Here is a 16,054-nt window from a genome sequence, read left to right on the forward strand (position 1 = left end):
AGATCTTTTGCAGGATCCGGCACGGCAGACACCGCAGGTACAAGTTCCAGAGGTGGGAAAACGACAAGTACAAGGGCAAGCCAATGAGAGACAGAAGCAAGTGAAAAGAAAATTGCCCCGCGGAAAAATTGAAGGTACAAAGAAATAGAAGCCGTTCCACCGTCCAAAAAACAGAGTTCACGAACACCCCCAGAATGAAGAAGGGAGAAGGACGATGTGAAGAGGACCAGGAGAAAGGACGGCAACTATAACCCGGCTTTAAAACGGAAGATCGACTCATCCGACAGAACTCTCCGCAGCAAAAGTCGCCGAACTGCGGAAGGGCCATCAGCGGCGGAGGAAAAAGTACAAGAAAAATTTGAACGGCCAACAACGAGGTCCAAGCAGGATCACGACAGAAGTTTCCCGGTTCCGCCAAGACCAGCTGCCCTCAAACGGCCAAGACCACAAGCAGAGGAGAAAAGGAAGGTGTTCAAGGGTGGCCGAACTGGCGAAAAACGGAAGCTTCCAGAGGAAAGCACTGAAGGGCGAGCCCGTACAAGGAGGAGGATAAACCAAACTACTATCTGCAGTACCTTTAAAGACTGGGCCCAGAAAATGATGTCCGAATATTACAAAGATAAGTAAAATTTTATGTTACTTTGGAAACTTAAGTTAATCTTTCATTCTTACTGCAAGTGGCAGATTTCAAGAAGTTTTACCTCATGCGATGTCTACCTTTATCGCCAAAAGGGCGAGAAATGAGTTGTGACCGATTTTCGTATTATGTTTTTCAATTACTCGTGCGTAAAACTAAAGTTGATGTATAATAGCGTTGTGTAAAAACTTAAATATTGTAAAAAGTTATTGTATAAATTTTATTTAAAACATTCTAGCAAGAGAGAAGTTTTAGTCTGAAAGACTTTTTGAAATGTATTATTTCAATGTAGAAAGAATTGGCACTTGCTTTGAAAAGAATAGAAGTTAACAATGTACTACTAATGTATGTTTTCAAATCTGTAAAATTAACGGCATGTTCATATGTTCTGTTATTTTAAATGTTAAGAAATACCGTGATATGGTAAAAGTGAAAGTAATGTTAAAAATTTGTTATTCGTGTGACTGTAAAGATTAAATAATGGCGAATATGTGGTAAAGGTTGAATGATGTAGTTAGGCTCTCTGACGCTACACTTTAGAGTTAGCCACTTTTAGAATAGTACCTCAGGGTTTAGAGTTGAAAGTAGGGTGTGTTAAGAGGTCTCGTTATGTTGAATTTTAACACTTTAGTGTTTTGATTGTAGGAGGAAGTGTGGCACACGTAGACAGAAACACATTCGTGTTTGGTGTTCTTTTACAACACATGTCAGAGAGCACGGGGAGAGATAATTAAAATAGTCATGAATGAAATGAGAATGTTAAGAGAGGTATATTCTATATGTTATTTGCAATGTCATTGTGTAACATTTCATTAAACAAGTTTTCCTTCCAGATCTCTGGAAGGAACCAGAATTGAATAAAGCTCCTGGTTAGATGCAGTACAGATGAAAAAAAAAAGATTGTTGTATATCCTGGGAGCTGATATTGTAACAAATTTCTTTCTTTTAAATTTTCTAGTTTCTAGCGAAGCATTTTTTTTTTTTTTGTAAAAGGTTGGCCTCGCGTTAGTTTCTAGAGCTAAAAGTTTTCAACAAGGTCGTTTTAGACCTCAGTTTCAAACTAATTAACTCTGGCGGGAAGTATGTAAGGATCTTAAGTTTTACTAACGTTTATTTTATTTTAAATCTTTACTATCACTTCTTATTTTCTACTTCCGGCCAGAATTATAAGCGTTAAGGATTTTATGCAAAGTTTGTCTGGCGAACGCCAAGTACTTAAGTGTGGCTTTTTTGCCAAGCGAAAGAGAGGAAGCAGTGAGTTCGAAGCAGGCCGCTTACCTTAGAAGTTACGCAGTTGCTGTTTGCCTTCCAGGCCAGAGGTTTTAATCCTCTCGATAAATTAAACGTATTGTAGTGTTCACAGTCTCTGTGCTACATACGCTTCCTGTTATTATAAGGCCAATCTTCCACGTGTATTATTCTAAAGTTAAATTTAGTTTTATTTTGATATCTTTTACGTTAGACCCCGAGTGGAGGGTCATTGTATTCCGAAGTACGGAAGTCATTGCATATAAAGAAAAATAAAGGGTTTTGTATACCCTTCGTCTGTATCCTGTCTACTTACTACAATTAGTGAACATAGCTTTAGTAAGCTCTCTGTTCTAGTCAGGTCCTTGTATGTTCCCGAAAAAGGTTAGAAGAAACATTGAACCTGATAAACTCTTGTTGGAATATTATCTGTATAAATATTCAACCACCAGTAACCGAGCGGTAAAATCACTGAAAACTGGTAGTTCCATCCCGGTTCGATTGCAGGCAAACGGGCTGGCTGCATTTACGTTTTCGTGCTTTTCCTCATGTGTATCGAGTATGAGACCCAGGTTTCCTTAGAAAATCCACCACGAAGGCATCCCTCGTCATATCGCCCTAATCCGCTTTGCCATACTCAAATAAACCGTATCAAACTGTATAAATATTCTAAGTGCATTATGTACTCCCTGTGTGCGTATTATCCAGGTAAAATGGTCGATGTCCTATTTTCTCCTCTAATACGCATATTCTCATAGTTAAAAATCTGAAATAAAAATTACTGTAACATGGAAGCGCTGAAAGCGCAAAAGTCAGAATAAACAAGTTTTAACATTTAAATAACACTTTTGAGAAGCTTTGGGGCTTAGCTTTTATGTTCGCAAAATTTTCTTCTACTTTCTTCTGAATTGTGTCTGTATACTTTTAAGTTTTCTACTGTACTATGGTTAAGGGGTAAAAAAGGTGAGGAGGACAGTTCTGTATCTCTTGCTCTAGCTGTCCAGTCGAAGAAATTCAAATTGCATCTTTAGCATCTCAAAAACTAACTTATTTTTGTATGTTAGAGTTATAAATATCTTTGACTTAATATAGTAAGTGTTTCGACACAAAATCAGACATTTTTTGAAATGATTTGACAATAATTTGCCAACTATTATCATATTATTACAGATATTTCGATTACTCTCCTCAAATTATGCAAACGTTTCTATTTTTGTGAAAATCGTACAAATAATTAAAAAATAGCACTGAGATTGTCAGCTCCGGAAAGTCAATTGAATTTAGTTAAGGTTTCATAATATCGCTTATTAGATTAACAAATTTTGCTTTCTTTTTCACATAACCTGTAATTTTGGTTTAACTCAATTGAAGTTCGGGCGTTGTTTTTTATTTGTTTTAAAACTTAATTTTTATCAGGTTTTACAAAACTTTTGGGGAAATATGTTGAACTATTAACCTGCAAAATATTGCATGTTATCTTAAAATAGACATATTTCCAGAAAAAATAAGCATATTTCTTAAACACATTTCCAAAGAATGTTAATATTTTCTTTAAAACTTTCGGATATAAGTATACCTCCACATATATATACAGACCCACAAAAAAGTTTATTTTTAGACTATTTTATATGCTTTGTTGCAAATTTGTTCTCTTTTAAATTTGAAACTTACTTGAATGCATGCAATTGAATATAAAGCAAATTAAATTAAAGCTGAATAGTTTTCATCCGAAGGAACGCTATACATGACTCAAAAATAAGGCAAATATGCTTCCGATTTGCACGAATACACGTATGGTTTACCTTAAGTAATTATGTGTATTATCTATTAAGTAATTATGTGTATTAAGGATTTGTTACAAATAGATAAACTATCAATAAAATAACAATTATGGTGCTATGAATGTGGTAAAAGAGAAACAGACATAAACGATACTTTGACATGTAAAGCTTTGATGTGCAACCATAACAAATTTAGAAGGAAAATTAATAAAAAAAACCTTAGGCAATGAAAATGTAGGACTGAATTTATGTAAAGTAAGCAGAGTAAATCAGGCATCTCCATGAGGGTATGTCTTTGATTCATGTTCCTAAAGCAGCGCAAGAAATCACTTTAATCACAGTTTCCAGAGAAGAGACGCAATATTTCCTCTAGAATATACAAACAATGTACATAGCGAGAACACTCAGAAATATTACGCAGATTTGATATTTGTTTGATGGGCTATAATTCATGAAGTAACATCTATGGCGAATTTTAAGATTTACTTTATTTAATCTTTTCAGTTATAAGCTCAAAATTATTTGCATAGACTAAGTGAAAGTACTTTGAGAAGGAAATATAATTTTTCCAGAAATCGATTACGCTTTTAGTGTATTCTAACTCAGCTAAAAACTGAAATAGACATAGTTCCATTTTAGTATTTTTATCTTCTTTCATTAAATGTTCAATAAGTGAAGCGCATAACAAAAGAAGAGATAATTCCTTCATTTTCTTATCACTTCCTTTTCCTTTACGTCATTTAAAGAAACTTTTCTGCATCTTTTACTAGTTAATAATTTCCGATAATTTATAATAAAATAAATACTTAGAACAGATCTAATAAAAGTGATTGCAAATTTGAGGACATATTTCATGAAAGCAATCAAAAATCACATGAAATAATAGAGAAACTATAAACGTATGTTCTAAACAAGAACATAAAAAAATGACTAAATGTAATTTTCTGTGCTTAGGCTTTGAGACTTAGTGGGCAAATTATTGTCCTTTGAACTGTTGTTCTGGTTTACGAAATTAATAAAACGGGGTAGGTCTACAAGAGTTGGAGTTACGTGAAAACCATTAACAAAATACGCAAACAGTTGACAGAAAATAATACAGAATGAATCATTTTAGGCTCTGGGGTATAAAAGCGATTTAAGGATTTTGTGTTAAGAAAATCACATTTAAAAATGTTGCATTCAGTGAAGGATATTGGGAAGATGAAATTCTGTCAGCTTACACATGGTTTATTTCAGTTATATATCAGGACAATATAGAAGGAGAGTTATTTATGCATTGATAAAGTCGACAGAGATATATATCCACTTGCTAATTATAAAGAAAATGCTACTACATTTGCACCTCTACACCTGTAATATATGTTATGTATGTATAGTAAATTTTTCATTTACTAGCTTTGAGGTATGCCATAAAATATATTATAAAACGCTAATGAAATATATTAAAATAATTAATTAATAACAAAATTCGTATGATAAACAAATAAAATATAATAATTTAAATAAAAATTCATATATATAAAACAATATATTTATTGTTTAAATAAAGAAATGCTCATGTAGGCAATGGAAAGTATTCGTAATACATTTTTTACACTGTATGGATAATCGAGTAAGTCAGTGAAAATGGCTTATATTTCAGATGAATCTGAACTTCAGGAATCAAGTTAAATGGATCTGATAATAAGAGGCCTCCATTTATAAATAACTTTTGTAAATCGAAAGTTATATTCGTCAAAAACAGCTGAATCTTTAACTTTTGTCTAATGCTTTAATGATTACTTCTTTCAGAAAAAATAATTCACTACTCTCGATTTTACTGTCTTTTTTTACACCTAACATACTATGTGAGTATTGCAAATGAATTACTTTAAAGATAAATTTGATATAAATATAAGCAACAATATTTTTATTTTTAGTCAAAAGCAATTCAGAAAGTACAAGTGCATTAGTCATAAGCACTATTGGTCAATAATTTCAACGCATTAACTCCTCCTGTTTGTATAGCTGGAAAATTTTATGAATATATATGCAGGGTGTTTATAAAGTCCCGGCCCCATTTTGATGTTTAATAACTCATTAACTAATAAAGATAGATTAAAATTAATAACATAAATGGTTAGATAGGCTCAAAAAGTTTCATGACCATTGTCAATAAACTTCCACGTGTACCCCTTCGTCACACGGAGAATATCAAGTGGATATTCAATTTCACGCCAGGTACCGGCAAGCATGTCGGCATCCACAGAGGCTATTGCGGTTGTAATTCTGGCTTTTAGGTCATCAATGTTCGACACTCTTCTCCTGTAAACGCTGTCCTTTAAAAATCCCCAAAGGAAAAGGTCCAGCGACGTTATATCAGGTGATCTGGGTGGCTAAGGAATTGGACCTCCTCGCCCAATCCATCTTCCTGTAAAATGGTCATTCAAAGAACTACGAACGATGGTACCCCAATGAGGTGGTGCACCATCTTGTTGCGAAAGGACATGTGGCTGAAGCTCTTCTAGTTGTGGAAATACGAAGTTTTCCAACATGTATAAGTATACGACTGATAAGACCGTCTTTTCTGTAAAAACGAAAGGCCCAATGACTCTGTCGTGCATTAGTCCACACCACACATCAACCTTTGGGGAATCCCTTTGTGCCTCACGGTATTCATGAGGGTTTTCAGATTCCCATATGCGCACATTATGGCGATTAACAATGCCAGAAAGATGAAAGGATGTTTCGTTGGAGAACATTATGCGCTTCAGAAATTAATAAGCAGATGATATTTAGAAAAATACAGATATTTAGACTGGAAAATGAAATTATCTGAAATTAACCACACGCGCAGACGATATTTACAAAAGTAAAGATATTCAAACCTGAAAAGAAAATATATAAGTTATTCCATCAATAAATGCCATAAGTTTGTTTATATCTTCATTATTTTGTGAGTTATTAAACATCAAAATGGGTCCGGGACTTTATAAACACCCTGTATATCATAATACTTTGGAAGTAACTGAAACTATATGGATACAGACATTTCTTACTTGGTTTATGAAAATAATAAAAACCACTATTTAAAAAGCATATTAAGTAAAATGTAATTAAGGTTTGTTAGGAAGGGTTTTCGTTTGCTTTTCCGTTTAAAGGCTTACTTTTTCGCTATATTTATTAAGCATGAATCAAATAATTTACGGATTTGATTATGTAACTGAAGCAATTCAAAATATTTTCCATTTCTTTCAATAAAATAAAACACACGCACAATTTTTCAGACATTTTTTGAGAGCTTAGAACATTGTTTAAAAATAAATATATATATTTTTTCAATGCCAGATATTCAAAGAAGAGTCTATCACCAAAAATGTAACTGCATTTTTGTAAAGATCAGGAATGCGATAGCGCAACACGACAGGTGAGAGAGAGCGAAGCAAGAGAATGATGGAAAAGAAAGCGAATGTGCGCCTGCCTTGAACAGAGATACCGTGAAAAAATGACTGGGCAAAGACGTAACTACCTTTACTGTTACACTTCATCTGTTAATATTTCATCTGTGAATGCTATCAAAATGTTTCATTGTACATCACATATACTTCAATTAAATAATTAAGTAGCTTAGATTCGTCTTTGTCTGTGTACTAACATCCTAGAAATCAAGCCCTATTTACACTATTTCATTTTCTTTTTCTGGTGTTTATTGGTTTGCTCTACTCTCTGTGAGCTTTAAATAATATGCTCAGCCATTAAACACAATTCACATAAATAGTGGCGAAAGCGTGCATTATTGTGAGTAAAACAGATATAGGCAGTCAGGCGTAAAGTCTTTACTGCAGCTGACACATACAATGATAGCATAGTAGCTTAGAATAAATGGGGGCACGGTATAATACTGCTGTAAGTAAAATTATACTCACACAAGGAGCTACTTACATAAAGAACAGTTAGCTAACGTTAAATTACACCTTAGGTTTAGAATAAGAACAAAACTAGCACTATAGGAAACTTACAGCTACAGTAATAGCTGTAAGAATGTGTTAAGATACAGTAGAGTAGAAGAATAAATTATCATAGAAAATACACTCATGTCCATAAATTAAGGATAATTTGGAGTCACGCGGAAATCGAACTCTAAAATAAATATATTACCTGTAAAATCACTACACACATCTTCAAGAATCATATGCAAATTTCAGGAAGTAACCAGATGACACCGATGGTACGACACAATGACGAGAGTGTAAGAGAGTGATATATAAGGAATACAGGCAAAGAAGTAAAATTGTTCGCAGGCGTTTTATAAGCATTTCTGTGCAGTAACCGTATAGTTATGACACAAAGGACGCATTTGGATGATTTTTTACGTGGCAGAATTATCGGCCGTCTGGAATGTGGGCGTACCCAACTGGAAGTATCAGACGAACTTGGAATTTCCCAGAGTGTCATCTCCAGGCTTTGGAAACGATTCCAAGATGATGGTAATGTGAGTAGACGTTACAGCACAGGTCGCCTCAGAATTACTACGCTGAATGAGGACCGGTATTTGGCAGTTACTGCCAAAAGAAACAGGTGGAGCACAGCCTCAGACCTGTCTCTTCAGATCTCTTCAGCCACTGGTATGACAATTTCAAGGCAGACCGTGTACAGACGCTTAGGGCAGATTGGTCCATATGCTCGTAGACCTGTCAGATACGTTCCACTTACTGCAACTCACTGTCGCCTGCGGTTAGCCTGGAGTAGAGAGCATGCATTGTGGACACCGCAACAGTGGGCTTGTGTGATGTTTTCCGACGAGTCTAGGTTTAGCTTGCAATCTGAGTCTCGCCGGACTTTCATATGGAGAGCTCCAAGTACCCATTACCACCAAGAAAACATCATTGTACGACACCGTTACGGTGGTGCTGGAGTGCTCGTTTGGGGTGGAATTATTCTGGGTTCCAGAACAAACCTGCATGTTCAAATTGGAACCATGACAAGCCAAATCTATCGGGACGTCATTCTGGAACAACATGTACGTTTGTTTCGGAGCACCATGGGCGCACAATTTGTGTTTATAGATGACAACGCCCGTCCTCACCGTGCAAACATCGTAAGCGAATTCCTTCAATCGGAGAATATCACCCGTATGGACTGGCCAGCATTCTCCGTACTTGAATCCAGTAGAATACGTGTGTGACATGCTTGGCCGACGAGTTGCAGCCCGTCAACCTCCTCCTACATGTCTACCGGAACTTCGTAGAGCATTGCGTTTTGAGTGGTGTAATATCCCCCAAGATCAGATCGATAATTTGATACTCAGTATGCCTAGGCGTTGTACGGTCTGTATTGCATCGTCTGGGAGACATACAATGTATTAACAATCATACCAACCATGTAATATTGTTTATTTTGTAAATAGGTTTTTTTGTAATTTGCTCCAGGGAGAAAAAATCGCTAATTTTTTAATAATATCAAACATATAGCATTTTTTTGCTCTTTACCTTTTGTTTAATAAATAAGCTTTACAAATAAGTCAAATTTGTTTTGCTTCTAACTTTTTCTTTGCCTGATTTTACATTATCCTTAATTTATGGCATGAGTGTATATGCAATACTATAATATAAAACACAAAGGGGAAACTGTAAAAGTGCTATGGAGCTAAAACATGCAATAGAGGACTAACAATGCATGGCTTAACAGTTGCAAAGGAAAGGTATTCAGTAGCACAACATAAAAGCAAATTTAGGTCTTAACCAAAGCTGAATGATAACCAGTAGGAATAAAGCGAATTTCAACCATGATATGTATGTTCTGCTTAGCCTACTTAGTGTGTTTTTGACCTAGTTTCTGGGGCATTTACAAAATGGTAAAGCGTAAACTTCCAAACTACAAACATTTACTATGAAAAACTAGCTTAGTTTGACACTGTAAGGAAACTGGAAAAATACTGCACATTTCTTAACCGAATGGGAGTCTTTGGATGGTATTGTTACTAATTTTGTATTTAGTTAGATATTTTTAGTAGAATTATAATTAAAATTGTTTTATTTTCCCGTGCAATGCAGCGCCTGACAAAATTTAAGAGAACATTTTTAATAATTTAACAATTTTAATAATTTAAAGGAAGATACTGATTAGATTGTGCGATATTATGATATTGTAATAATATCTCTGAGGAAAAATTCTAGCATTTTGTTTTATTTCTTGTGATAAGAATAAATTTTATTAACGTTTTATCGGACTTGTGCATTCTGTCTGTTACGAACCCGTATGCACGCAACAGTATGTTGATTAACGGAAGTTCATTGATTATGTCATCTGAGTTAGAGCTTGAATTCTGACATAGGCATGGACGTCTGCAACAGCAGTATCTAATTTTAATGCGTAGGCTTAAATGCTGTATTGCTGGTTGAAACTGAAATGAAGCTAAGCAGCAAGCCTTGTATGCTTTGCCTCAATTCGATACTCCAGTCTCCGCTCGGTAGACTACTGAGGATTAACAATGTCCATGTTACTGAAGAATATTATAGTACATGCCTTGCAAATTCCAAAAATAGCTCCAAAATATTTCAGAATTGTGTGGCTTGTCAAATTCTTGTACTTTCAATATATTAACACTAAGGAGGCATTTTCATAGTTACTAATATTAGTCTCGAAATTTTTGCTTTTTTTAAAACTTTTCTCTATACTTGTTATATGCAAACCATACATATTTGCATTATAAACAACGAACGCTGCAGAACTTTGTAATTGGAATTTTCACATATTTTGCTTCATTTTAGAGCTAGGAATTCTAACTTCTTTAGTTCGGCACTACAGATGCAGAAACTTGCATGATGCATATATGTTTATACAGGCTTAATATTTTGTTAAATAACTTGAAAAGTAATTAAAAAAATTAATTTCTTTTAAGAATTCTTAGATATTTTATATCTTATTTCCCACATTTAGTTTAGTAAAGAAGCTAAATTTAACAATCCTACTCTTTTAAATCACGTAGCAAGTACCTTAACGCAATGTGTAAAAAGCAACTGGTGTTAGTCAGTTCTAAAGATTTCTTAGTACCTGAACAAGACTTGCATAAATCCTAATTTTAATGCTAAAAGAAATTCATGAGAGTTCTTCACCAAAAACCTTCCGCTGAGTTAAACAAAGTCAAGTTAAACAAATCAAATTGAAAGCCAAAGAAAAGTCCGAATACAATCAATGTATTTACTTGTGCTGTATTTCAGGCTTCTGTTATGAAAGAATATGTAAAAGCTTTTAGCTAATGACTGTTGCTCCATATCGTACTATCAGGCTTTGATTGCAAAATGCTGAAAGTTGAGTTTATCAAAGTGAATAACTTATAAATGATATAGGTTCTGTTTAGTTGTAGAAGGATTAAGAATATTTGTACTTTTGCATGGTACTAAATGGAAGTTTCCCTGATTGCTAGAACTCCTAAAATGAAGTTATAATGACACAGCACCTGAAAAACTAGTTATTGCATTATAAGGACCGAGATGTACTGATATATAGCATATATCTGTTCCTTTCTATAATAAAATAATATATCCAGTACAGAACTTGCAAATAACGATAGAAAAAGTGATTACGTTTTTTAAAATATTCTTTTCCTGCGTTTCTTAAAGTAGAATTTCCTAAACATTTTTGAAATAATTTAGTTAAATACTGGACATTGAAATTCCCGTCCTAGAAACATCTATAATACATGGAAGAAGCCGAATGATGAATAATGTTATGATTCCAATTTTAAAATTAAACATCTGTGGCTTCTTTTATTTTAACACATTCTGGCTATTTTATAACTAAAAATTTAATTTCAGTAGGCAATGCATACAGAATGCTTGAAAGCTATTCATTTTCCGTCTAAGTGTAATATTAAACTTTGCAAAGCTGAATATCTAGTATAAAGTTAATTAGGAATTTCTTTGATCCACTCTTATACGAAATGTTACGTGCACGTTTTATCTTGCGAAAACAAGTTATTACTCCTTCAAAATAAAGCTAATGGGACGGAATATTTGCATTTATTTAAAAAAAATCATGGTTAAAAAGCGAACACAAATCAATGATTCAATGATGCACAGATCACGATTTTTAAGAATTCTTAATTATTGAAATAAAATTGTGTATAGTACACCATCAAATAATTCATTCGTTTGTAACATTCCCAACACATAGTGAAAAAGGGTATTTAATACAATACTGCGACTAAGTTGTTAAATAATAAGGCAATATTTTCAGTAAGACAATGTTTTCAAGTGCATATTAGGATAACATTAATGCAGCGTTTTTAGCTGAGCTACATGTTTAAACTATATTTCTGCCTGAATATACTTAAAGGCTCAGTATTACATATACGATTGAAGCTTATATCAATAACTAATTTTGCTGGAGAATACTAAAAATTTTAAAATATTTTTGACGGTAGTTCTTTCTGAACTTTCTGCGTTTATCACTTAAAATTAATTTATAAGACACGAGCATAATATCCATCTCGAAATTGATACGGAAAAAGATATAAACGTATATTGTTCATTAAATAGCATTACTTCTTCGTGCGTATTTCTGCGTAGTGTTGTATCGATAAATTTGAGTTTATTGGTCTATTCTGAAGTAAAAACTTTCATTCTGACAATAGATCGCATTTGCTGATGAAAACTGTTGACACCAAAAGCAGACAGTATACATGCTTTGAGCTGATAGAAGTTTAAAATAAACATGCGGTGTTTCAATTTTTATCTCTTATTATTGCATTTAACGGTAGAGATCAAAAATCTAAAACTAGAAGAACTTGATTGAAATCTTTCAAAAATGAAATTAATTGTATGGCTACTTTACACCAGTGCATCATTGTCGTTCATCACCGGAGTTTGGGGAATACCGCGTTTCGCGTCTGAATGACTTTCTTAAACGTAAAATGTTACTAACAGTAAACGTTATACTTTTTGAATATAATTAAGAAACGAAATGTAGAAAGGGAACTACAATTTGTACATTACAATAAAATATTAAAGTCGTCACTTAGTTTTATTTCAAATGCAGATTAGAGTGTATATAAGTAATACAGTTAGAGTATATTTTACAAATAAATATATTATAGGAAAAAAAAATGTATTTATTTTAAGAAAGTTATCATTCATATGGTACAAAATAACACTTCTTGAAAACTGTTGTTATGAAACATAGATAACCTTTTAAAATAATTAGCTTATTTGGCTAAAGGATAAAATATTTATAATAGCGAATTTAAAGAAAAGATTTATGTTCTATCGATTGGCAACAACGTGCTCTTAAATTTCTAATCTTTATTTGTAAGGAGCAGGATTTTATCGCTACCTGTAGTTTCACAATCACTTATCGCTAGTTGTACAATAATACCTCTTTGAGATATTAACAAATTTACCGGAAAAATAGACTAGATTAATACTGACAGTAAGTCATATGCTCTTACATTTGTACACATTTGTTTTGCTGTATGCCTGTCAATGAATGTTCAAAATTTACTCAGCCTGCAGTTAGAACTGAATTCTTGTCAATAAGCTATGAAATGTATAACTGAAACTCTAAGCGACCTTTGATCCTTACGATAACAGTATCCATGGTTATAAAGATAAGCTCACAAAACCCATTGTTTTCCAGTGACGGCGTCCGTGCCTTGCTGCATTAAACGAAACTTGTATACAGTGAACACTGAGCATAGTTTCTTTCTTTATAGTATTAAAGCAGTTAATTTAAAGATTTGTTTGTATTTTAAATAGTGGCTGTTGCATATATCGGTGCAGTTCAAATTGTGTGTTATATTCTAGCTGCAAGTTTCTAAACAACTCCAATTGGATTAAGTCATGGCGCGTCAAATACTTGCACAGATGGAAGCCATAGCAGACAGGATACAACCAGCAGCACGGTATGCATTCTTTCATAAACGCGCTTGCTAAATTTTTAGGATAAAAGACAAATTAATACTTTTAGAAATTAATATAAAAGAAAGCAAAACATTAATAAACATTTCTTGTATTTATAAAAATATCTATAAAAGAAAGTATAACTGAAATTAATTCACTTACCTAAAGAAGACTAGATAAAGTTTTCTATTCAAACTGCTTTTTAGTGTTAGCATTTGCAATTCGTTATTCCTCTCAAAATCAAATTTTGTATGTAAGATCATCATTTAAAACATATAACGTTTCAAAAGTATTTCGATCTCAACATTTTAGCGCTTAATTAATTGTTTTTTTGTACCTTATTTGAAAATTTAATTAGGTTACAAAAACTAATATGCTTTACAGAAAATAAAATTTTCATTAAATACATCTTTAAAATTCTAAATAATGAAAAAGAATTTGCCCTAACCTTTATTTCCCAACCTTCATATTCAAGTATAAAATCGCGAATTTCATTAATATTAACAGCAAACTTGAAAAAAAGAAAAACATCAAACATTGGGTAATTGCTAAAGAAACACATTTATTAAATTACTACTCATCATATTTTTATGCGATTTTTAAATGGATTTATTTTAATAACATACTTTCAGTGCATTTTGTTCAATAGATGTCAATGTCTACCTTCGAGTTACAAGTAATATAAGAAATTTTTCATTAATTATTTTTCTATTCACCAAAAGAAATAAAAGATAGTTGAGAATTTTCGTCGCAACCATATTAAGAATGTTTAAGAGAGATCAAATTAACATATAAATGACGCTTTTAAAATGTTACATTTTGACATTCAATTCTTAAACTGTTTCCACATTGTATTGCTTGTCTCTGAACATATTTTGAATACTTACAAATAGAAAATGCTTCTATTAAATGTCAGTTTATTAATCCTTTATGGTTTCATCGTTTGATATAACGGGTTGTTAAATATTGTTTTCTCATTATCTGCAAGGCAACAAAAATTCGTCTGTTTTCTTCATGCGAATAAGAAAAAGTTTCAAATTAAAAAAAAAAAAAAAAAAGCGAGATTTGATTCATGTGAATGAAGTTAATTAGGTTTACTTTGTGGTATTTTAAATGATTTGTTTCTTTCTATATTCTGTATTTCTATTTTTCTATATATAGAAATATATTTCTAATCTCTTAATATCAGCAGTTAGTAACAAGTAATTGCTTTCCAACACAATTTTGTATAATCCTATTTGGGAAATATAGGTTCATTTATAGGAATACTTTTCTTAAATATTGTCATGATGTTTATCGTAATATTTCTATATTTGCTTTGCCCAAAATTTTAATTTTTTTGACTTGACACCTACTTTCTCAATTAACGTTTCACTGACTATCGACTGAATTTTGTTGCTCAGTTAGTGTTTTCCGATTTCAAATAGTGATTTTTAATAATACTTTCTTAATTATAGAAATAAAATTGTGTATAATACATCAAATAATTCATTCGTTTGTAACATTCCCAACAAATAGTGACAAAAAGTGTTTAATAGAATGCTGCGACTAAGTTGTTAAATAATTAGGCATTATTTTTCACTAAGACAATGTTTTCAAGTGCATATTAGGATAAAATGAATACAGTGCTTTTAACTGAGCTACATGTTTAAGCTATATTTTTGCCTGAATATACTTAAAGGCTCAGTATTACATATAGGATTGAAGCTTATGTCAATAACTAATTTTGATGGAGACTACTAAAAATTTTAAAATAATTTTTGATAATATTTCTTTCTGAAATAAACTGGAAACTTAAATGAGACAGAGTTTCATATGTTCTGGAAATCTCATGCACAAACTAGATGTAAATTTATTATTTACACTGCTTGCTCGACTTTAAAGTGTTGAATTACAGTTTTATCTCTCAGAATATATTAAATGAAACTCTAGGCTTAGTACCGATAATTTTAACCTGGAAGTTCAGAGAATTCAAATTCGAATACAAAAGTGTTGTGTTTAATACCCGTCTTCTTCTCTTTGATTTATAACAGTCGCATTTAAATAGATAAAAATATCTTTAAATGGATTCACACTATTCTGTACAACTCTAACTCAAGAAAAATAGTTAATCTTAGTTAACAGGATACGCGTGTTTATATCTTGATATTTTGTTGGTATTTTAAACATTCGAATGATTAATGTACATTTCTAAATTCAGGTCTATATCTTATGACGTCTATTTCATTATTTTATAATCCTAAACTATACAGAATGTTTTCTTAATAAATAAATGTAAATGAAATAGGAAATAGCTTTGCCAATTGGATTTTCACACACTATTTTATGGATTAAGGATCCGTAATCCTATTTACATATCAAGGATCAAGCTACAAAACATTATGCATTATTCGGCGTTTTACATTAAATTAGGTTGTAGAGTTACTATTGTAACTGGAAGGTAGAAATAAAGTCCTGCAGACCATACTAGACAAGCCAGCGAGTTATCACTACGTCTTAAACGCTCACAA

General features: G+C 32.4%; 1 protein-coding gene across 5 annotated transcripts in view; it reads left to right on the forward strand.

Moving 5' to 3' along the window:
- Positions 1-16,054, forward strand: part of LOC146993359 (CUGBP Elav-like family member 2) — a 1,246,960-nt gene that overhangs the window by 173,856 nt on the left and 1,057,050 nt on the right. The window contains exon 4 of one of the 5 annotated variants that reach the window (XM_085807865.1): positions 13,449-13,546. The exons of 2 other annotated variants lie outside the window; for them this stretch is intronic. In XM_085807865.1, coding sequence (XP_085663991.1) covers positions 13,485-13,546 — 62 coding nt within the window. In that variant the 5' untranslated portion in view covers positions 13,449-13,484. Of the gene's footprint in view, positions 1-13,178; positions 13,547-16,054 lie in introns of those variants that run through there. 2 more of the 5 variants (XM_085807864.1, XM_085807866.1) reach the window with 2 other exon arrangements.

This window comes from Stegodyphus dumicola, chromosome X1 (assembly GCF_044657685.1).
Source record: "Stegodyphus dumicola isolate Sdum_Otavi_A_Nest chromosome X1, ASM4465768v1".
Classification (NCBI taxonomy): Eukaryota; Metazoa; Arthropoda; class Arachnida; order Araneae; family Eresidae; genus Stegodyphus; species Stegodyphus dumicola.